This window comes from Oncorhynchus clarkii, chromosome 23, assembly GCF_045791955.1.
Source record: "Oncorhynchus clarkii lewisi isolate Uvic-CL-2024 chromosome 23, UVic_Ocla_1.0, whole genome shotgun sequence".
NCBI classification, from domain to species: Eukaryota; Metazoa; Chordata; class Actinopteri; order Salmoniformes; family Salmonidae; genus Oncorhynchus; species Oncorhynchus clarkii.
This window is the reverse complement of record NC_092169.1, coordinates 953,715-978,718: the sequence shown is the minus strand read 5'-3', so window position 1 is coordinate 978,718 and position 25,004 is coordinate 953,715. Positions and strand designations below refer to the sequence as shown.

The following is a 25,004-nucleotide window of genomic DNA, read 5'->3' as shown; positions in this document are numbered from 1 at the left end:
GATTTGTGTTTTAGGTTTATTGTCCTGCTGAAAGATGAATTTGTCTGTTGGAAGCAGACTGATCCAGATATTCTTCTAGGGTTTTGCTCATGCTAAGCTCTATTCTGTTTCTTTTTATCCTAAACTCCCAAGTCCTTACTGATGACAAGCATACACATAACATTCAGTAGTGGAAAAAGTACTAAATTGTCATACTTGCTTGAGTAAAAGTAAAGATACCTTAATACAAAATTACTCAAGTGAAAGTCACCTAGTAAAATACTATTTGAGTAAAAGCATTTGCAATAAGCATCACTGTACTGCTGTTTCCAAGTGCCCTAGAAAAAAAGTGAGTGCAGATTTGTGACCGTGGTGGTTGTACAATTACTACATTGAAAACCGCTTGTCTCTAGCCCAAACTGTTCAGAATTTGTGACCCATATAATCTACGTTGCAGCTGGATGCATCTCAATTGGCGGGCCACATTTTACAGTCATAAACCATCTTGTTTTAAAACTAATTGTAGGCTGTTAACACCTTGTTCAGTCATGTTACCTCAATAGGTAGCTAGCTAACCACCTGCCAACTTTACCAGTATATCCAAGCATTTTGGGGCACAGAAAGAATGGAAATTAGAGATCAATTATCATAGCAATTAATGAATGACATATTTGCATGTTGTCACTCAGAACGTCACTGACATTCTTAAAGAGGCAGTGAACAATTTTCAATGTAATGCATCTCAATTGGAAACAGTGCTTTTTACACTTTGTAATTTCAATGACAGGTATTTGTATCAAGATTTTAGCTTTTATAATAAACAAATGTCTTTACAGGGTTACATATTTGTTTCTAGGGCACAGCATCTGCTTGAAAACTACAATAACTAGAATTATTATAGGCCCAATAAAGACTGTCTCAATCAACAAGAAATTGTATTTTCTGGTGCTCCTAAATTTTATGTGGTACTCCTAACTTTCTAATGTTGGGAGCACCAGTGCCACCATTTATGTTATTTTATTTAGAGCTCTGTGAGTTTGTGTGTGGGTGTGTGTGTGTGTTACCTGTCCAGCCATGCCTTCTGTCAGGGCCTGCAGGCGGTGTGCGGGATGATGGGGAGGAGAGAGGTGGGGGGGAGAAAGGGGGGCATCCTCCTCTACATAAGGTACTGGATCTGAAGTCAACTCTGGAATCAAACACACAGGCAAAATTACATACAGTATAACTCAATTATTTAAGTACATTTTGTTTAGGTTTGAGGACTTCAGATTGGAATATATACTTAGCTAAAAATAGCTAAAAATACAACTTTTTAAGTATGAAACCCCCCCAACAAACATTCATTTGGGATTAACTGGCCCTCTTATATCTCACCAGGGGGAAGGTCCTCCTGCTGGACATCAGGTAAGGAGCAGGCAGCAGGTTTAGAGACAAGCTCTGCTTTATCCCCCATGTTGACTCCTTGGCAGGTCATCATATTTGACCCTGGACAAGGGGAAATATTTGATCCAGGACCGGAGGCCATATTGGATCCAGTACAAGGGGCCGTATTTGACCCAGGGCAGGCGGCCATGTTGTCTCCAGGGCAAGAGGCCATATAGAAGAAACCATCAGTGCAGGGTGCTGTATTGGCCCGTTGTATGATGTCTCTACAGATGTTGAGCTGGACGTTTCCCTTTACCTTACGGAGGATATCCACCACCTTACTGTGGCTCAGACCTGATACTATTATCCCATTCACCTAAAACACATTGGAATACAACAATGACACATACAATGAGTTCCAAAAGTATTGGGACAGTGATACATTTGTGTTGTTTTGGCTCAGTACTCCAGCACTTTGGATTTGAAATGATACAATGACCATGAGGATAAAGTACAGACTATCAGCTTTAATCTGAGGGTATTTTCATCCATATCGGGTGAACAGTTTAGAAATTATAGCACTTTTTTGCATAGTCCCCCTATTTTAAAGTATTGGGACAAATTCACTTATATGTGTATTAAAGTAGAGTAAAGTAAAGTCCCATATTCCCAACACACGATGGCTACATTAAGCTTGTGACTGTACAAAAGTGTTGGATGCAAAGTTACATTCATGTGGGAAGCTGCTTGTTACGGTTTTCTTCTGGTGAAAGAGAGGCGGACCAAAACGCAGCGTGGTTATCTTTATACATCTTTAATGAAAGATGAAAATACGAACAATTTACAAAAAAACTATAAAAGTAACAGAAAACCGAAAACAGTCCTATCTGGTGCAACAAACACAAAGACAGGAAACAATCACCCACGAAATACCCAAAGAATATGGCTGCCTAAATATGGTTCCCAATCAGAGATAACGATAAACACCTGCCTCTGATTGAGAACCACTCTAGGCAACCATAGACTTTCCTAGACTCTACTAAACACAACCCCATAAATCTAATAAACCCCTAGACAAGACAAGACACATAAATCACCCATGTCACACCCTGGCCTGACCAAAATAATAAAGAAAACACAAAATACTAAGACCAGGGCGTGACAGTACCCCCCCCCCAAAGGTGCGGACTCCCGGCCGCACACCTAAACCCATAGGCGTCTGTCCACGGTGGCGGCTCTGGCGCTGGACGTGGACCCCACTCCATAGTGTCCTTAGATTGGCAACCCTCCCCGTCGACCTTGGCCTACTAATCTTAACAAAGGGCCCCACTGGACTGAGGGGCAGCTCCGGACTGAGGGACAGCTCGGGACTGAGGTAGCTTGGGACTAAGGGGTAGCTCAAGACTGAGGGGTAGCTCAAGACTGAGGGGTAGCTCAGGACTGAGAGGACGCTCAGGACTGAGAGGAAGCTCAGGACTGAGAGGAAGCTCAGGACTGAGAGGAAGCTCAGGCAGGTTGACGGCTCTGGCAGATCCTGGCTGAATGGCGCTTCTGGCAGATCCTGGCTGACTGGCGGATCCTGGCTGACTGGCGGATCCTGGCGGCTCTGGCTGCTCCATGCTGACTGGCGGCTCTGGCTGCTCCATGCTGACTGGCGACTCTGGCTGCTCCATGCTGACTGGCGACTCTGGCGGCTCATGACTGACGGGAGACTCTGGCGGCTCATGACAGACGGGAGACTCTGGCGGCTCATGACAGACGGGAGACTCTGGCGGCTCATGACAGACGGGAGAATCTGGCGGCTCATGACAGACGGGAGACTCTGGCGGCTCATGACAGACGGGAGACTCTGGCGGCTCATGACAGACGGGAGACTCTGGCGGCTCATGACAGACGGGACACTGGCGGCTTATGACAGACGGGAGACTCTGGCGGCTCATGACAGACGAGAGACTATGGCAGCGCTGGACAGGCGGGAGACTCCGGCAGCGCTGGCGAGGAGGGAGGCTCCTTGATTTTTTTGTTTGTTGGGGGGGTATGATATGTATGTCTCTGTAACTTTCTCAATCATCATTATTCACGATTCATTCAGGATTATCTGTAATCATGGTAGCATCCACATTAATGTAGAAGTGTTCATTTACAATAAAAGTGACTACAAAATGACACAATACATTATTTACCATGAATTACTATTGGGTACAAAACAATTTGAAACACAAGCGAAACAAACAGCAAATGCATCCAACAAATTGTAGAGTCACAAGCTTGATGTAGTCATTGCGTGCTTTGAATATGAGACCAAATACTTCACTTTTTACTATTTTTATACATATATAGTAAGTGAATTTGTCCCAATACCTTTGGTCCTCTAAAATTGAGGGACTACGTACAAAAAGTGCTGTATTTCTCAAACGGTTTCCTCAAAATGCACTTTAACCTCATAGTCATTATATCATTTCAAATCCAAAGTGCTGGAGTACAGAGCCAAAACAAAAACAAAATGTCACTGTCCCAATACTTTTGGAGCTCACTGGATTTACTACAAATATATTAAAAGTAATGTTAGGACTCATAATCAGTTATTGATAAGTGTGTGTGTGTACGTGCTTGTGCGTACCTCGAGCAGTATGTCTCCCACTCTGAGCCGCCCGTCTTGGTGGGCCACGCCTCCAGTGCAGATCTTCTTCACTCTGAGCACGCTCCCATTGCATCCTCCAATCAGAGCAAAGCCCAGCCACCCTCCCTCTGGCTTACAGACATCTATCTGCAAGATACAGCTCTGATAGAGGGAAAGGGGGACGTTACAAATCCACTCATAAGGGGTCAATTCTAACTTCCACTTAAAGTCAAATTTGCACTAAGTCTCCCATTGATATCAATGCATGATTAAGTGAAAATTCAGTTTAGGAAGTTAGGCATTTCCCCATACCCCTTGTACCAAGACAGTAAAAATATTAGTGCATTAAGCAATTCTCTGCCAACAGGCTGAAGTGAGCAGTGTTTGAGCAGTAAAATATGAATGCATTAATCAGGTGAAGAGAATGCCCACACAGCCCCCCAGAGCCGAAAGCACAGATGACTCTAGCTTCAACCTGTGTCATCACTGAGAGAAAGAGAGAGGAAGAAAGAGAGCGGTAGAAAGAGAGAGAGATAGGTAGACAGCGATATTACTTACATCTTGATCTGAGGTGACAGAGAGACGTGATCTGAATTTCCCAGTGGTCTCGGTCACGGCTTTAGCTGCAGAACAAACACAAAGAGACGGAACAAAATGAGACAGAGGAGAGCTTAAAAAACATATCTCTGCAAGAACATAAAAGTTTGCTATGTTATGTAAGTCCTATGGTCAACGCAAAGGCCAAGTAGGGCAGGTAAGGTAATTGATAGCTACTGTTCCTCAACCCTGATCAACGTAACCAAATCTACTGAGAGGCAAAAGCTATTTGCAAAGTATTAGGAACAACCATCATTGATCAAATCAAATCAAACTTTATTTGTCACATGCACCCAATACAACAACAATACAACATGTAATGCTTACTTACAAGCCCTTAACCAACAATGCAGTTTAACAAGGCTATATACAGCGGGTACCGGTACCGAGTCAATGTGCAGGGGTTACAGGTTAGTCAAGGCAATTTGTACATGTAGGTAGGGGTGAAGTGACTATGCATAGACAATAAACAGCATGTAGCAGCAGTGTTAAAACAAATGGGGGGTGGGGAGTAGAACAGACTATGACTTGAGGGACTGGAGTCTTTGACAATTTTTTGGGCTTTCCTCTGACACCGCCTAGTATATAGATCCTGGATGGCAGGAAGCTTGGCAACAATGATGTGCTGGGCTGTATGCACTACCCTCTGTAGCGCCTTACGGTCAGATGCCTAGCAGTTGCCATACCAGGCGGTATGGGTATCTGGGGACCCATGCCAAATCTTTTCAGTCTCCTGGGGGGGAAAGATGTTGTCGTGCCCTCTTCACAACTGTCTTGGTGTGTTTGGATGATGATATTTCATTTGTGATGTGGACACCAAGGAACTTGAAACTCTTGACCCGCTCCACTTAAGCCCCGTGGATGAGAATGGGGGCCTGTTCGGCCCGCCTTTTCCTATAGTCCACAATCAGCTCCTTTGTCTTGCTCACATTGAAGGAGAGGTTGTTGTCCTAGCCTGACCTCCTCCCTATAGGCTGTCTCATCGCTGTAGGTAATCAGGCCTACCACTGATTAAAAGCAGTGGTTCGCACTTTCAGTTTCACGCGAATGCTGCCATCAATCCACAGTTTCTGGTTTGGGAATGTTTTAATCGTTGCTATGGGAAAGACATCTTCAACGCACGTTCTAATGAACTCGCTCATCGAATCAGCGTATTTGTCAATGTTGTTGTTTGATGCAATACGAAACATATCCCAGTCCACGTGATGGAAGCAGTCTTGGAGTGTGGAATCAGATTGGTCGGACCAGCGTTGAACAGACCTCAGCGCGATGGAGCTTCTTGTTTTAGTTTCTGTCTGTAGGCAGGGATCAACAAAATGGAGTCGTGGTCAGCTTTTCCGAAAGGAGAGCGGGGCAGGGCCTTATATGCGTCGCGGAAGTTAGAATAGCAATGATCCAAGGTTATTCCAGCCCTGGTTGCGCAATCGATATGCTGATACAATTTAGGGAGTCTTGTTTTCAGATTAGCCTTGTTAAAATCCCCAGCTACAATGAATGCAGCCTCAGGATATATGGATTCCAGTTTGCAAAGAGTCAAATAAAGTTTGTTCAGAGCCATCGATGTGTCTGCTTGGGGGGGAATATATACGGCTGTGATTATAATCGAAGAGAATTCCCTTGGTAGATAATGCGGTCGACATTTGATTGTGAGGAATTCTAGATCAGGTGAACAGAAGGACTTGAGTTCCTGTATGTTGTTGTGGCCACACCACGTCTCGTTCACCATGAAGCATACGCCCCCGCCCCTCTTCTTACCAGAAAGATGTTTGTTTCTGTCGACGCGATGCGTGCAGAAACCAGCTGGCTGCACCGACTCCGATAGCGTCTCTCCAGTGAGCCATGTTTCCGTGAAGCAAAGAACGTTACAGTCGTGGGACGTAAGAGGTGGTCTATTAGTTTACCTCCACAGCATCCAGCAAACTCTGCTGCTGAGCCGGAGAGAGATTTTTCAGCATTGCGTCGTTGGGGCTGTTGTCTTAATTCCATTTTCCCTTAGACGGACCCTTCCAATAAGAACACGTTATATTTCCCGACATTGTCGTTGCCAGTGACCAGAAATCCCTCAATGACATTCACCAGGTTTCTCTTCTACTGAACGAATAATGTTGGTTTCACTCGGAACCTGCACAACTCGGACAGCCGGTTTATTACGTTGATTGATGTCTTTCTCCAGTCGTGACAACCTGTTGCCAAAGTTTTGTCTCTCCCAGTCATTAGTTGTGGAAACATGTTGACTCAAAGCCAGGCAATGCTGACCAGATGCTTGAAACCTGATCTGCCTTGCGCGACTCAGTGTGGGTAGATTGAGGGAACAAAGGGTCCACATGTTGGAGCCAAGTCTGTTTTTATGACCATTGCCTATAATTGTTGTATTTCTACTTTCAAGGTTTTTATCGGTTCACCAAGAGCTCTCAAACTATCTTTATCTCTCTGCAATGTCCTGTCATAATTCTCCAGAAACAATTTCTCATCCCGTTTTCTTACTTTGGCAAAACATTTAAAGACCATCTTGTTTTTGTCAACTAGTTAGATTTCCTCTATTTTTCCCCAAGCTTTTTGTATATCAGACAGATTCCATCTTTGTCAACAATGACAGAGTATTTCTTTGCCTACACCTTTCTACTTTGAATTGGTTCTTCAGATCACAAAATCGTTTTCATGCTCACAAGAGCTGTCCCGCCCTTTCCAAAGTGTTTTTTTCACTTAACAATGGCATTGGACGTTGGACTAGTAACCGGAAGGTTGCAAGTTCAAACCCCCGAGCTGACAAGGTACAAATCTGTCGTTCTGCCCCTGAACAGGCAGTCAACCCACTGTTCCTAGGCCGTCATTGAAAATAAGAATTTGTTCTTAACTGACTTGCCTAGTTAAATAAAGGTAAACAAAACAAAAAAACAATTACATTAACTTCAAAAGTTGTATAATGTATTTTTTTTAACCCCCCCCCCCCCCCCCCAAGTTTGAAGGTAGGCCTTGAAATATATCCACAGGTACACCTCCAATTGACTCAAATGATGCCAATTAGCCTGTCAGAAGCTTCTAAAGGCATAACATCATTTTCTGGAATTTTCCAAGCTGTTTAAAGGCACAGTCAACTTAGTGTATGTAAACTTCTGACCCACTGGAATTGTAATACAGTGAAATAATCTATCTGTAAACAATTGTTGGAAATATTACTTGTGTCATGCACAAAGTATACAGTATGTCCTAACCGACTTGCCAAAACTATAGTTTTGGGGGAGAATTAACCTACCTCCCCGCACAATTAGTTATTTTTGAATACATTTATTTTCCTTCACCTGCTTTGGGTTCTAATCAAAATAGTGATAAAGGAAACGATAAATGTTAGGCAGATCATTCCCAGAGCTTGTGGCTGAGCAGTACCAGAGCAAAAATTGAGCAGGAGAGAAGGCCGATACAATTTAATTAAAATCTGCTTGAATTATGCTCTGCTCCAAACTCTCCCCTTTACATGCTCCAGTATTTAAAAGCAACTCGGCTTTAGGCTATCAAAGAACTGTCAATGAATGAATGGCTGCATCCACCATTACATGGTATGACAAACTGCATAATAAAATAGCCCTAATTAGACAAAACAATTAAGTCATTCAAAACTAAATACTAAGGTGTTCAAACAAGGTAACTGCAATAACAAAAAATGGGGGGGCTTGGGCTTCAGTGCTTCCATAGGAAAGCACAATTTATAGTCCAATATTTACATGTCTTGGGGGGCAAGTGTTTAAATTGTGCAGTATGTTGGGGTTGTGATGTGTGTGTAGCATGAATGTCTATGTGGGTGTGTGTGTGTGGATGAGTGTATATCTGTGTGGGTGTGTGCGTGAGTGAGTGCATGTGTGCTAAGGTGCGGAGAGTTCGTGCAGGTGGTTAGTCCAGTTCATGTGTTCAGCAGACTGATAGCTTGTAGATAGAAACGGTCTCTGAGCCTGTTAGTATCAGACCTCATGCTCTGATACTGTCTGCCCGACGGTATAGGTGTGAACAGCTCATGGCTGGGGTGTGTAGGGTCTTTGAAGATGTGGGCCTTCCTCAGGCACTGTTTCAAGTAGATATCCTGGATGGGTGGGAGCACGTTTCCAGAGATGTACTGGGCTGTCTTCACCTTGTGATCTTGGATTGAGCAATTCCTGTACCAGGCCGTGATGCAACGCGCTCAATGAATCAGCGGTAGTATTTTGAGAAGACCAGGGGAAGCATGCCAAACTTCTTCAGCCGCTTTAGGAAGAAGAGATGCTGTTGTGCCCTCTTGACGAGAGTGGTGTTTTTGGTCCATGTCAAGTCCTCAGTGATGTGAATGCTGACTCTCTACTGCAGTCCCGTTGGTGTGAATCAGGGCATGTTCCCTTTGCTTCCTGAAGTCAACCACCAACTCCTTTTCTTTTGCTGACGTTTAGGGAGAGGTTGTTGTCCTGGCACCACAATACCAGTTCACTTACCTCCTCCCTATAGGCTGATTCGTCGTTGTTGATGATTATCAGGCCTACAACCGTGTGGTCGTCAGCAACCCCCCCCCCCCACACACTCACACACAGCACCCTGTCTATTAGCACCAGTCTATGGCTACAAACACAGAAAAAGAGACGAGAAGAGAGAAAGAATGAGCGAGAAGTTTCTTACCCTGCTCAGTAGGTGTCTCTGGCTCAGGAGAGACAGGTTCCTCAAAATGAGTGAAATACTTCCATTCCTTCTCCTTCTTCCACTCTCTCAGGTCACTGAGACCTAGACAGACAGGACCCAGAATCACACTGTCATGTTAATATTTACTGTTGCATTTTTGTCAATTAGCAGATGCTCTTATCCAGAGCGACTTACAAGATGATGACTCAATTAGAGTTAAGTGCCATGCTCAAGGGCACATCAGATGTTTCACCTAGTCGGGCCTGGGATTCAAACTAGTGACCTTTTGGTTACTGGCCCAACGCTCTTAAACGCTAAGCTACCTGCCACCCTATTTTGAAACCAGTGGAGGCTGCTGAGGGGAGGACGGCTCATAATAATGGCCAGAATGGAGTGAACAGAATGGTATCAAACACATGGTTCTCATTGTTTTGATACCATTTCATTCACTTAATTAAAGGCCTTTACACTTCATTACAGCCATTATTATGAGCCATTCTCCACTCAGCAGCCTCCACTGGTTGAAACGCCAAACTATTAAGCCTCTGTCTCTGTCTGAGGTATGGTTATCAACTGGTAACGATTGATCTGAGAATAGCATCTAATCCTCAATGAGGTGTCAATCTACGAACCTCTCATTATATCAACTTAACCTATTGCACCACTTGGCCACCTTCCAGAGTTTCTGTTTCTCTTTGAACCAGCAGTCATCCACATCAAGAGGAGTTCTGAACTGAACATAGTGCTCATCATCTCCCCATATGGTCTGATACACACCATTCCTCTTGGCTTTGGGCGTCACAGGCTGATCATCTCTACAACAAGAAAGAAACTTAATTTAACACAAAAACACACACTTGAGTGCACACACACACGCATGCATGCAGAAGATACACACACCGCCCTCCAAAAACACCTGGTGGCCTTGAGTTTCACTTTGCGTGGAGCGTTCTCGCAGGCCTTGACAGCATCCTCCAAAGTCATTCCCATGGTGCATCGGCCACAGATGTACAGGATCCTGTCGTTTGGTTGGACGCTGCCTTCCTCACAGGCAGGTGAACCAGAAACCACCTCCAGACAGTAGATCCCCTGCCTCTTGCTGCCTATACCACCTGTCAGCTTTATACCTGAGAAATGTTCATTAGACTTGACTAACAATGTTTTCATCTTACAAATATTTGCTAAGGTGTGCCCTAATGAACACCATCCAGATATACAGTTCTGAAAGTATTCATACCCCTTGACTTATTCCACATTTTGTTGTGTTACAGCCGGAAGTCAAAATGGATAAATCAAAGATTCTTTCCCCTCACCCATCTACACACAATACCCCACAATACCATTTTTAGGTCTTGCCATAGATTTTCAAGTAGCTTTAAATCAAAACTGACACTCAGGAATGTTCAATGTTTTCTTAGTAAGCAACTCCAGTGTATATTTGGGCTTGCATTGTTTTCCTCTAGGATTTCCGCATTATTCCTGAAAAACGGTACTTAACGACTACAAGCATACCCATAAGATGATTCCCTCAACTAAATCCTAATTGTTCCGCTCCCTCTCAGTTTTTTACCAAGCTGTCCAGTAGGTGTCTTGTGTAGAATGATGTCTTGCAGGTTGTCTGGAGAAGGTGGAGCTATCAGGTTGGTCACTGCCCTCCCCAGAGTCATACTCAGCCTCCTAGGAGATGACCTCAGGATTGACATGGCAACCTCATCTGTCACGTTTGTCACATCCTGGCCGTTGACCTGGGAGAAGGGAAAATGGAAGAAACCGGTAAGGGATAATGTGTGCCTGTGGGTGTGTGTGTACCGTAGTTCGAGACTGCTGAGTGGAGGACGGCTCATGATAATGGCTGGAATGGAATCATATCAAACACGTGGTTTCCATGTAGTTGATACCACTCCATTGACTCCATTCCAGCCATTATGAGCCGTTCTTCCTTCAGCGGCATCCACTGGTGTACCGTGACTAGTCTGTCCCCTGGTCTGAGCCGTCCGTCAGTCTTAGCAGGGTTGTCCAGTATGTCCTGGATGTAGTAGCAGGCATCCAGTTTGCTGCGTGTGATGGTGAACCCAAAACCTCCGCGCCACAACTTGGTCAGAACAACACACATCTCAAACTCCATCATACCCTGGAGGGAAACAAAGATAGATATATAGACCAAAGGACTGGACACCATCTCTGCTGTTTTATATTACATTCTGTCAGAACATGTTATTGTTAGACATCAGGAATCCTATAGAGAGGAGAAGGGCCAAAGTCTGGTTCCTGTCAACAGGACAGCCGTGAGTTGGGGAGGAATGAGGAATCTGGGCCGAGGTCAGGTCAGATGAAATGAGAAAGAACAGTTCTCACTAATGTCCTGTCTAGCAACAGAGATGTATTGGCTGTCCAGATGTGTAAGGAGGAGACACAGCATAGAAGGAAGGTATAAATACCAGTGCTTGTGTAAATAAAGTGCATTCAGAAAGTATTCAGACCCCTAGGCTTTTCCCACATTTTGTTGCACTACAGCCTTATTCTAAAATTGATCAAATATTTTTCCCCCCTCAATCATATACATACACACACACACAAACACACAATACCACATAATGACAAAGCCAAAACGGGTTTTTAGAAATATTTGTTTTTGTAAATGTTTGCAAATTCATACAAAAAAAAGAAGGAAATATGACATTTAAGTATTCAGACACTTTACTCTGTACTTTGTTGAAGCATCTTTGGCAGCGATTACATCCTAGAGTCTTCTTGGATATGACGATACAAGCTTGGCACACCTGTATTTGGGGAGTTTCTCCCATTCTTCTCTGCAGAGCCACTCTAGGTCTGTCAGGATGGATGGGGAGCGTCGCTGCAAAGCAATTTTCAGGTCTCTGCAGAGATGTTCAATCAGGTTCATGTCCGGGCTCTGGCTGGGCCACTCAAGGACATTCAGAGACTTGTCCCGAAGCCACTCCTGTGTTGTCTTGGCTGTGTGCTTAGGGTCATTCTCTGTTGAAAGGTGAACCTTTGCCCAGTCTGAGGTCCTGCGCGCTCTGGAGCAGGTTTTCATCAAGGATCTCTGTACATTTCTCCGTTCATCTTTCCCTTGAACCTGACTAGTCTCCTGGTCCCTGCTGCTGAAAAACATCCCCACAACTTTGACTTGTACTGTGGGTCCATTTTCTTTTTCTTTACTTATCTTTTGTTTACATAATACCTATTTTTTACTTAAAAGTTGCACTGTTGGTTAGGGCTTGTAAGTAAGCATTTCACTGTAAGGTCTACCTACACCTGTTGTATTCGGCACACATGACAAACTTTGATTTGATTTGAGTGTGGAAGGAATGTAATAGAGTCTAAAGAACTAAACTAGATTTTCTCTTTTGCCGCAGATGGACATAAGGTGCCGGGGTTATAAATCAGCTGAAGGTCAGGTTTCAGATTAATGCTACCAGAACTAAAACCATTTCAGGAGGTTAATAGCATTGACACAACCATTGCTGACAATGGAGCAGCAAAGGATCGTGTTGGGGAAGTGCTATCGCGTAAAAGGAGGTTTTATTCACCAGTGATGCCCCTTAGTACAGCAACTAAGGGAGTGAAGTGGTCAGGGAAAGTTTTAGACACCAGTGGACTAAGAACATGGGGAAAGATAGCTTGTTGGGGGTAATTATATTCTGGACAACATGAATATGTTGTGAATATGGGAACCAAATAATTCTTACGATCAAGCGTCAGGGGGAAGTCTCAATTAGAGGCTGAACTAGTGACTGAGACAGAAATCCATCAGTGTAAATGGTATGATGGCGGGGGAGGGTCAAGGGTCAGTCTTATGGAGTGTTGGTTGCAGATTATGGCATGACCGATGTCAGTGCATTCTATGGAGTCCCAAAAACCAAGGTGTTAACATCACAGAGAATTGGGTAAGCAGAATTTAATATGACTGTGGCGGAGATTTGGCAAATAAATTAAGGAAGTGGGTAATAGAGTCTCTGGGAACGATACCACTCCTCTATGTATATTGTTACAGAGGACAGCTCGTAGGAGAGGAAGGACAGCTAACTGTGCACAATATAGTGACTTCTATGAAGTTAAATTCAACGTCACACATACCCAGATCATGGCTGAGAGTAGCAGAGATCGTGTTGTCATTTCAGACACTATTATCAACTTTCAGTGATGGGATTGTCAAAGAAGGTAAGGTTGGATACTCTTCCAACACCACTAATCTCTCCCCCATTCCTAACAGCCAGCAAACACTTGACACATCTCCCAGAAGAATGGGACCGAGTGACGTTAAACGGAAAGCGTCAGAAGGTGGCTGCTTATCAACCGTTAGGACCCAAAGTTTACACTAAAGAGGGCGTTCACAAAGGGGTGGGGTGTATATCGGCCTTGGGATGAGCGATGTTTCCCTAACCTGAGCACAGGGAAGTGTCATCCACAGGTACCGACTGTAGCAGAAAACAGGAGTTCATTGGAGAGGTTGGTGACTATGGAACCGTGTATGAGTTGGGAGACAGGTAGGGAGTATCTGAAAGTTTCAGTCCTCGATCCATCAGTGAACCACGAAGGCAATAGGAGAGCAGGAGACAGATTCCATGTAATAGCTATTCTCACGGCAGTCACAGTAGGGACAGTAACTGAAGGAGTGATAGTAGTAGTGAAGGATGCTATAGTTACAGCATGGAACTGGACTAAGGTGCAAATGAGGGGTATTTTGAAGTATGCGTCATGGGCAGTGTTAGTAGTAGCAGGGGTTAGCTTGATAGCATTGTTGGGATATCATCTTCTGAGGGCATTTATGTTGAAACTTATATACAGTGCTGATTTTCCTCAGGGTGAGGTAAAGTTGATTAGTGCCACAGCATGTGTATATACGGTGGCCATGGAGGAGGAAGGAGATTGGGAGCAAAGTGAAAATGACATGGCTTGGGAACACCTCTAGTAACCAGTGTCCGGACGGGAAAGACTGGGTGAAAGCATGAGGAAGTTTTCATATTTGTGTAACCCAGCAGAAAATGTTTCAGAAGGCATAGATTCAGGTGAAGAGAGTGGGTATCATCATGTTAAACTTCAGATTTTCTTTGCATATATAATTATGCATAGCTTAACACAATATTAATACTTGTTATGTTTTGTGTTTCTTTCTGCTTTTCAAGTCTTGTGCTATCACTCTCTTAGGAATCAGAAGGAAATGGAGAAAGTAAAAAGCTCCAGCTGAAATGGAGGAAGTCAAAAGCTTCAGCTGAAATGTCATTCTCAGTTGTCTGACGAGAGATGGAAATGAGTGTGCATAGATCAGAGGCCATACATCTTGGAGGTGTAAACATAATAATCAACTGTGAATGTTAATCATGTGTTCTTTTCTGTTCGTTTAAAAGTCATTTCCAAGTTTATATAATTTGAACAGTATGGAGTTAATGTTCATGAGGGGGGATTGATGGGTACAGACTTCTAATCTTGAAATATGAAATATCCTTATTCATGTTACTGAGGGTAGAGAGGGGAATGCAGAAAGTTTACATTCTGTCAGAACATCTTGTTAGACATCAGGTATCCTATGGAGACGAGAAGGGTCACAATCTGGTTACAGACAACAGGACAGTTGTGAGTTGGGGAGGAGTGAGCATTCTGGGCCGAGGTCAGGTCGGATGAAGTGAGAATGAACAGGTCTCACTAAAGTCGTGTCTAGCAACAGATGGATTTGCTGTCCAGATGTGTAAGGAGGAGACGCAGCATAGCAGGAGGGTATAAATACCAGTGCTCGTGTAAATGTCTTGCAGGTGTTTGATCCCTTTGGTGAATGAACGTGGTTTGAGCTTTGACTAGTTGTTCGTTCTAACAAAGAGAGTGAAAAACAATCCCCTTATTTACATACGTATTCAGGCCCTTTGCTATGAGCTCAGGTGTATCCTATTTCCATTGATCATCCTTGAGACGTTTCTACAACTTGATTGGAGTCCACCAGTGGTAAATGCAATTGATTGGACATGATGTAGAAAAGCACACACCTGTCTATATTAGGTCCCACAGTTGAACGTGCATGTCAGAGCAAAAACCAAACCATGAGGTCGAAGGAATTGTCCGTAGAGCTCTGAGACAGGATTGTGTCTAGGCACAGATCTGGGGAAGGGTACCAAAACATTTCTGCAGCATTGAACATCCCCAAGAACACAGTGGCCTCCATCATTCTTAAATGGAAGAAGTTTTGAACAACCAAGACTCTTCCTAGAGCTGGCCGCCTGGTCAAACTGAGCAATCGGGGAGAAAGGCCTTGGTCAGGGAGGTGAACAAGAACCCAATTGTCACTGACAGAGCTCCAGAGTTCTTCTGTAGAGATTGGAGAACCTTCCAGAAGGACAACCATCTCTGTAGCACTAGATCAAGGCCTTTATGGTAAACGGAAGCCACTCCTCAGTAAAGGACACATGACAGTCCATGTGGTGTTTGCCAAAAGGCACCTAAAGGACTCTGACCATGAGAAATAAGATTCTCTGATCTGATAAAAGCAAGATTGGCACCATCCCTACGGTCAAGCATGGTGGTGGCAGCATCATGCTGCGGGGATGTTTTTCAGTGGCAGGGACTGGGAGACTAGTCAGGATCGAGGCAAAGATGAAAGGAGCAAAGTAGAGAGAGATCCTTGATGATAACCTGCTCCAGAGAGCTCAGGACCTCAGACTGGTGCGAAGGTTCACCTTCCAACAGGAAGCCGACCCTAAGCACACAAAGACAACGTAGGAATGGCATCGGGATTAATCTCTGAACGTCCTTGAGTGGCCCAGCAAGAGCCCGGACTTGAACACAATCGAGAGACCTGAAAATAGCTGTGCAGTGACACTCCCCATCCAACCTGACAGAGTTTGAGAGGATTTGCATAGAAGAATGGGAGAAACTTCCCAAATACCCAAGAAGACCCAAGAGTGTAATTGCTGCCAAAAGTGCTTCAACAAAGTACTGAGTAAAGGGTCTGAATAATTATGTAAATGTGATATTTTATTTTCTGCTTCGTCATTATGGGGTATTTTATCAATTTTAAAATAAGGCTGTAACGTAACAAAATGTGGAAAAAGTCAAGGGGGCTGAATACTTTCTTATGGCGCTACCGCAAGCGCTTAGATTGGCCATTGCATTAGGTTTATTACAATAGAGCCCTAGGTCTTACCTTTCTGGGATCCTCATCATCATTTTCATCCTCCTCCCCTTCTGTCTCCTGTCTCCAGCTAGTACATATGCATGGGAGGGGTGCAGGCTGAATGGGGGGAGAGAGTGAGATTGGGGGAGGCTGGGGAGAGGGGTGGTGTGTGGGGGGTTGAGAGAGGGGCAAGGTGTCAGGGGGCTGGGGATGGTATTGGATGACTGTACTAGTGAGGTTGGAGGCATTGGTAGTCTTAAAGGTGATGCTGGGTTTGCAATCAGAGGTGATGCTATGTTTACGATTGGAGGTAAAGCTGTGTTTGCGATCGGAGGTCCTGGAGTTAGGGTTTGCAGTATGGGAGGAGAGGCTGGGAAGAGGGGGTGTAGCAGGCTGGGGCTGATGCACAGAGTGGCTGATGTTGAGGTCAGACATCCTAGAAGAGAGGCTGGATGGAGGCCTAGAAGAGGGCTGAGATCGTGTCTGCTGGACGGAGGTGGTTTTCGAGGACAGATTGGGGTTTGTTGAGCTTGTGGTCTGCGAGGACAAGCTGTGGGGGATGGAAGTACAATTTTGGCTGGTGGATCGGACACTAGTAGGGGTGGTGGATCTGGGCCTGGGTGTATGAGAGGTGGTGTGTGAAACCACACTGGGGGTACATGAGGTGTTTGAGGTGAGGCTAGAGGTACTTTCTGAAGTAGAACTGTTGGTCAAGTACTCTTTATCAGTCAGAATGGTTATTCGATCCCCCATAAGGCAGTATGTCAAACCGCCATCCGCCCTGTCTCTGATGCCACTGGAAGTGCATACAGGGTTCAATCACAGTTAGGTTGTGTGTGTTAATTTATTTGATCCTTTAATTATACGGGTAAATCCAGTTGAAAACAAAAATGTATTTTACAAGCGAGACCTGTTTCCAAAAGGCAGCAATCAATAATATGTTACTGTATATAGAATGTTCAATAATGTTACCTGGTGTACATGGGACTAACGCTGGTCTTGGACCCACCAGATGCCAAGCTAATTTCTTTGGAAACTTCCTCGTCCACAACAGACAACTCTTCATGGTCTGCTGGGTCACTTCTGCTGGCGAGGGAAATCGGGGAGGGGGGTGAGGGAGGGGTGGGAGAGAGTGAGGATGGCTGTTTCTCAGCTGCTTTCATCTCGCTGTCCTGACTCTCTTGACCGGAGGCTTGTTCCTGGGCATATGATGACTTCATAGGCCCCTTCTGGGCCTGGTTCTCCTTGTTGTACTGATGGTTCTGGTGAATCTGGTGTGACTGTAGCTTGAGCAGCTGACTGTAGTCTTCTCCCAGCCTGATGTCTAGAGACTTGGACCTCACCCCACTGGTAGGAGATGGGAAAGGAACCTATTTAAAGAGTGAGATAAAACTCAGTGCTCAGTATGTGTTTGCCTGTTACTGTGTGTGTGTGTGCACAATCACCAGTGTGTCAGCGTCCAGTTGAGACGGTACTCCAGGAACAGGTCTGCAGAGAGTCAGGTGGACCTCAGACAGAGTCCCACTGAGCAGGAACATGACCCTCTGTGGATGAGAGGTCAAGGATCAGTACAAGGAATTATGGGTGTGTGTGTCTGCTGCGGAGGGCAGGGGCATATTGGTAGGGAGGTCTGCAGGCTTTTACTAACCACAACAAATGATCTGAATTAGCCTCAATTTATTTTTCCCCATACTTGTGCACTAATGTAAAATTAGATTGTGTGGTTACATTGGTGGGCCACAGATACATACAGTATCAATTTGCACCAAGCATTCCATGACAACAACTCATTTGCATGTTAACTAGACTGAGGCAGACAGTCTGATCGCTGTGTAATCCTGAATTCAGAGTCAGTGGAAGTGAGACACACAGAGCTAATTTCTACTAGATCAGATAATTAAATGTAACATGGAACAGAGAGGAGGAATAAATAAATAAAGCACAGAGCTAACATACAGAGACACACACTGCATTTTAACACTGAACTAACCCTATTTTCAGATGCATGCTTTAGCTAGCTAGCTGACTAACATAACTAGCCTCCAATTCAAGCAACTACTCCATTCATTTTCAAAATAATCTGTGATGCTGACTCACCAAAAAACATAAAAGATAAGACCCCCATGAAATGGACAAAAATGAAGGGCATCTTACTGGCATTGGGCGAAACATATCCACAATCGCAAATACCACTCAAATGGACAGTAGTTCACATGGCAAATGCCAAGTGTCATTCTCCAAAAATTCCAAAGGCAGTGAACACGCTCCACCATAGGATTTCATATGGGAAATGGTCAAAGTCAGGTCTCAAGGGTGAAATCTTCAAAATCTAAAAAAAAAAGTGCAATTTTAAAACCTCATAAAAAGTGCTTTTTGGACTGTTTTTCGAGAGAAAAAAAGGGGGGGAAAGTGTCAACTATGCATATGCAGCAACCGTAAGGACATACATTTCTTATTTTATTGAATTTGTCCATAAGGCCTATGTTTTGTCCGTTTGCCATATATGATCATAGGAAGTCAGCCAGAGCCCAAAAGTCAGTGAACCATGTCCAAATGGCATATATCAGTATTGAAAGTACTAAGTCAGTATGCTATGTCCATTTGCCATATATGATTATAGGAAGTTGGACAATATAGCATATGTGTAATAGACACTGTCCAATCGCTCGTTTGTGTTGATTTCAGCCTGTCCATTTGGTGATGGAAAATCCCTCATTAAATACATTGGAAAAGTACAAATGTACACTGTCCATTTGCAATGTATTACAATAGGCATTTAACATCACAAGGTGGACATGCTCTAATATACTGCTGAAATGCCCAATTGTCTGGCACGTTGAACTCGGGATGGCCTAGTAGTGATAGTGTTTTCCCTCATTCGCTTGTTGGTGTTGATTTCTGCCTTTCCATTTTATGATGGAAAATCCCTCATTAAACACATTGGAAATGTACACTGTCCATTTGCAATATAAAATGTACAATCCCAATATATTATACTGCCATCAAGTCAGCCATCAGTCAGTATGATTTCATACCGACACCAAACTTATACAGTGGGGAGAACAATTATTTGATACACTGCCGATTTTGCAGGTTTTCCTACTTACAAAGCATGTAGAGGTCTGTATTTTTATCATAGGTACACTTCAACTGTGAGAGACGGAATCTAAAAGTCCAGAAAATCACATTGTATGATTTTTAAGTAATTAATTTGCATTTTATTGTATGACATAAGTATTTGATCACCTACCAACCAGTAAGAATTCCGGCTCTCACAGACCTGTTAGTTTTTCTTTAAGAAGCCCTCCTGTTCTCCACTCATTACCTGTATTAACTGCACCTGTTTGAACTCGTTACCTGTATAAAAGACACCTGTCCACACACTCAATCAAATAGACTTCAACCTCTCCACAATGGCCAAGACCAGAGAGCTGTGTAAGGACATCAGGGATAAAATTGTAGACCTGCACAAGGCTGGGAAGGGCTACAGGACAATAGGCAAGCAGCTTGGTGAGAAGGCAACAACTGTTGGCGCAATTATTAGAAAATGGAATAAGTTCAAGATGACGGTCAATCACCCTCGGTCTGGGGCTCCATGCAAGATCTCACCTCGTGGGGCATCAATGATCATGAAGAAGGTGAGGGATCAGCCCAGAACTACACGGCAGGACCTGGTCAATGTCCTGAAGAGAGCTGGGACCACAGTCTCAAAGAAAACCATTAGTTACACACTATGCCGTCATGGATTAAAATGCTGCAGCGCACGCAAGTTCCCCCTGCTCAAGCCAGCGCATGTCCAGGCCCGTCTGAAGTTTGCCAATGACCATCTGGATGGTCCAGAGGAGAAATGGGAGAAGGTCATGTGGTCTGATGAGACAAAAATAGAGCTTTTTGGTATAAACTCCACTTGCCGTGTTTGGAGGAAGAAGGATGAGTACAACCCCAAGAACACCATCCCAACCGTGAAGCATGGAGGTGGAAACATAATTCTTTGCGGATGCTTTTCAGCAAAGGGGGCAGGATAACTGCACCGTATTGAGGGGAGGATGGATGGGGCCATGTGTCGCGAGATCTTGGCCAACAACCTCCTACCCTCAGTAAGAGCATTGAAGATGGGTCGTGGCTAGGTCTTCCAGCATGACAACGACCCGAAACACACAGCCAGCGCAACTAAGGAGTGGCTCCGTAAGAAGCATCTCAAGGTCCTGGAGTGGCCTAACCAGTCTCCAGACCTGAACCCAATAGAAAATCTTTGGAGGGAGCTGAAAGTCCGTATTGCCCAGCGACAGCCCCGAAACCTGAAGGATCTGGAGAAGGTCTGTATGGAGGAGTGGGCCAAAATCCCTGCTGCAGTGTGTGCAAACCTGGTCAAGAACTACAGGAAACGTATGATCTCTGTAATTGCAAACAAAGGTTTCTGTACCAAATATTATGTTCTGCTTTTCTGATGTATCAAATACATTTGTCATGCAATAAAATGCAAATTAATTACTTAAAAATCATACAATGTGATTTTCTGGATTTTCTTTCTCTCACAGTTGAAGTGTACCCATGATAACAATTACAGAACTCTACATGCTTTGTAAGTAGGAAAACTTGCAAAATCAGCAGTGTGTCAAATACTTGTTCAAATACAGACACCAAACCCACTTTGTCCAACTCTTTTAGAAGCCAACTATCACATATTTCCGAGCCGGCCCACAATTCATAGCACCTTCTGTTAAAACCATAAAAACCTTCAGAAACATAGTTACATTCGAGCTGGAGGGCCAGTTCTGACATTATGTGTAGGCCTAGCTGAGGCGACCTCAAATCTTGGCTCGATAGGTCATTCGGAGCCCGAGCAGTGATGTTAATTAGTGCTGAAAATGCTCTTCTTTTGGGGGTTGCTACAGGGTCCTTGAACGAGCTAGCGAACAGAAACGTGTAGGGTCAGTCTATGGGCTGAGGCGGTTTCAATGCACCTAGTCTTGTGATTCTGGGACTTTTCTAAATGTCGTCCTTTTTACAACGTTAAAAATGTATTGAATATATTGCAAATGGATGAGGCTGTTTCTCAGCCTGAGAACCTTCTAGAGCCACATAACTCACCGTGCACTACTGACTTAGGCTCTAGAACAGGTTTATTAAGTTTCAGCGCTCTAGGTCTGACGGTTCTTTGATGGTGTGAACGCCGGTAACTATTACAGGCTCTGTGTGTCTGTATGTACCACACTGTGTCACTACATCCTGGCAGTGTGTGTGTTTTTTCTTGGACATCTGATGGGAGAAATGACTGATTTACAATTCATGAGGGTTGCTTAATCACCCATATGACATTTTGGAAAGATGTGACCTTTTTAACCCTTTGAAACAGCCCCTATGACCCCAATTTATGGCACTTCCAGTTATCACTGGAAGCTGAAAGTAAACATATCCTCCTTGGGGCAGGCTTTTACAGAATCCTGAGTTTCACGTCTTTATGTTAATTCATCCCCTTTACAGAGGGATGAATGCCGTATCTGTCACTAACTGTAGGTTGTGAAATCAAAACCACTTTTAAGGTCAATTTAACCACTTCCGGTTGTTCCAGGAAAATTGAAATCAGCAGGCAGGCAACGTATTCCTATGGGGAAAGATGTAAATGTAAACTGTTAAAAGAAAACACCCTGTTTTCACGCTTAAGGGTTAATTCCACACGGTCAGGTTATGCTTGTACAGATTGGGAGGACCTTAGGAACGTTCCTGTGGTTGAATTGTTTCTAGCCTCAACGGTGATCTGCCACTGTCACCCAAAAGCACCTCAATTTTAGGTCAGGCTTAATTTTGGGCCTACTTTTTTGCACGCTCACTGCTGTCAGGACGAGCGAGCTACGGTCAAGTGGGGGCATGTTCTTGAACTCAGCATGGCCTAGAGACTATGGAGAGGTTGTCCTGGTACCACACAGCCAGGTCTCTGACCTCCTCCCTATAGGCTGTCTCATAGTTGTCGGTGATCAGGCTTACCACTGTTGTGTCATCAGCAAACTTAATGATGGCGTTGGAGTCGTGCCTGGCCATGCAGTCCTGAGTGAACAGGGAGAACAGGAGGGGACTAAGCACACACACCTGAGGGGCCCCCCGTGTTGAGGATCAGCATGGCAGATGTGTTGTTACCTACCCTTACCACCTGGGAGCTTCCCGTCAAGAAGTTCAGGATCCAGTTACAGAGGCAGGTGTCCACGTGTCCCTTTTGTCCACGTGGGAAAGGGCAGTGTGGAGAGCAATAGAGATTGCATCATCTGTGGATCTGTTGGGGCGGTATGCAAATTGGAGTAGGTCTAGGGTCTCTGGGATAATGGTTTTGATGTGGGCCATTACCAGCCTTTCAAAGCACTTCATGGCTACAGATATGAGTGCTACGGGTCGGTAGTCATTTAGACAGGTTAGCTTAGTGTTTTTGGGCACAGGGACAATGGTGGTCTGCTTGAAACATGTTGGTATTACAGAGTCAGACAGGGTGAGATTGAAAATGTCAGTGAAGACACTGCTAGTCAGTCAGCGCATGCTCGCAGTACTCGTCCTGGTAATCCGTCTGGCCAGTGCTACTTGCCTTGAAGCGAGCATAGAAGTCATTTAGCTTGTCTGGTATGCTCGTGTCACTGGGCAGCTCGCGACTGTGCTTCCCATTGTAGTCTGTAATAGTTTGCAAGCCCTGCCACATCTGACGAGCGTCGGAGCCGGAGTAGTACAATTTGATCTTATTGATGCTTTGCCTGTTTGATGGTTCGGAGGAGGATATAGCGAGATTTCTTATAAGCTTTCGGGTTAGAATCCTGCTCCTTGAAAGCGACAGCTCTATCCTTTAGCTCAATGCGGATGTTGCCTGTAATCCATGGCTTCTGGTTGGGGTATGTACGTACAGTCACTGTGGGGACAACGTCATCAATGTACTTATTGATGAAGCCAGTGACTGATGTGGTGTACTTCACAATGCCAATGTTAGAATCCCGGAACATATTCCAGTCTGTGCTAGCAAAACAGTCCTGTAGCATAGCATCTACTTCATCTGACCACTTTTTTATTGACCGAGTCACTGGTGCTTCAGTTTTTGCTTGTAAGCAGGAATCAGGATAGAATTATGGTCAGATTTGCCAAATGGAGGGTGAGGGAGAGCTTTGTATGCGTCTCTGTGTGTGGAGTAAGGGTGGTCTAGAGCATTTTTCCCTCTGGTTGCACATTTAACATGCTGATAGAAATTAAGTAAAATGGATGTAAATTTCCTTGTATTAAAGTCCCCCGGCCACTAGGAGTGCCGCCTCTGAATGAGCATTTCTTGTATGCTTATGGCCGTATACAGCTCATTGTGTGCGGTCTTAGTGCAAGCATCGGTTTGTGGTGGTAAATAGACACCTACAAAGAATAGATATAAACTCTCTTGGAGTGTGGTCTACAGTTTATCATGAGATACTCTACCTCAGGCGAGCAAAACCTTGAGACTTCCTTAGATATCGTGCACCAGCTGTTGTTTACAAATATACATAAACCGCCACCCCTTGTCTTACCAGAGGCTACTGTTCTATCTATGCCGATTCAGTGTATAACCCACCAGCTGTATGTTATTCATGTGGTCGTTCAGCCACGACTCGGTGAAACACAAGATATTACAGTTTTTAATGTCCTGTTGGTAGGATATACGTGCTTGTAGTTAATCTATTTTATTATCCAACGATTGTACGTTGGCTAATAGGACCGATGGTAAAGGCAAATTACCCATTCGCTGCCAGATCCTTACAAGGCACCATGACCTTCGTCCTCGATATCTCTGTCTCTTTCTCCTGCAAATGATGGGGATGAGGGCCTTGTCAGGTGTCTGGAGTAAATCCACCTCGTCCGACTCGTTGAAGAAAAACATTGTATTTTAATTACGAGGTGAGTAATCAGTGTCCTGATTTCTAGAAGCTCTTTTCGGTCATAAGAGACAGTGGCAGACACATTATACACAAAATAATTTACAAATAACGCAAAAAAAACACAATTGGTTAGGAGTGTAAAACGGCCGCCAAGCTGTTCACTCAGATTCAGCAAGGTACGTCAACATATGTAAATATTTAACACCGAACCTTAACACAAAGAGATTTGACAAAGGGATTGACAAAGGGATTTGTACAAAAAAAGACATTGCGTACCTGGTAGCTGAGTCCTGAAACCCATCTTCCATTGACAGTCAATATGATGTCTCCCTCTCTGATCTGTCCTGACTCCTGGGCTGGTTGACCCTGGAACAGAGTTTTGATCTGCACCACACTGCTGCCCTGGTCAGAACCACTGTTCAACTCACTGATGTAGAAGCTGAAGCCCAAACCACACAGACTCTTCTTCAACCGCACATCCAGAGTGTTGTCTGAGAAGAGTGCATTTTTATTTAGCTGTGTTTGAAATAGGGGGGACGGTGTGTGTTTGTGTTTAATTTAAAGCTGCAATATGTAACTTTTTGGGTGACCCAACCAAATGTACCTGAAATAACAAGGCTAAGAAGCGTTATCCCTGTTCTATGTGCACTATTTCTATGCTTCCCGTACTTAAGTTCCATTTTTGCGTCTTTTACATTTGGTTTTGTACACCAGCTGAAAATGCAAAATCTTTGTTTATGGAAAATATATTAAACAACGGTTTAGATGGTACAATGATTCTCTACACTATACTTCCTTGTTTTGTCACAAACTG

General features: G+C 44.2%; 1 protein-coding gene across 1 annotated transcript in view; it reads right to left on the bottom strand.

The window, feature by feature from the left end:
• The window catches only part of LOC139381965 (tyrosine-protein phosphatase non-receptor type 13-like), a 96,751-nt gene that overhangs the window by 30,493 nt on the left and 41,254 nt on the right, over positions 1–25,004 (bottom strand). The window contains 13 exon segments of the mRNA XM_071125849.1: positions 1,044–1,165; positions 1,354–1,720; positions 3,965–4,126; positions 4,523–4,587; positions 9,197–9,298; positions 9,974–10,011; positions 10,113–10,323; positions 10,767–10,941; positions 11,160–11,327; positions 16,350–16,869; positions 17,292–17,689; positions 17,765–17,863; positions 24,467–24,681. Coding sequence (XP_070981950.1) covers positions 1,044–1,165; positions 1,354–1,720; positions 3,965–4,126; positions 4,523–4,587; positions 9,197–9,298; positions 9,974–10,011; positions 10,113–10,323; positions 10,767–10,941; positions 11,160–11,327; positions 16,350–16,869; positions 17,292–17,689; positions 17,765–17,863; positions 24,467–24,681 — 2,642 coding nt within the window.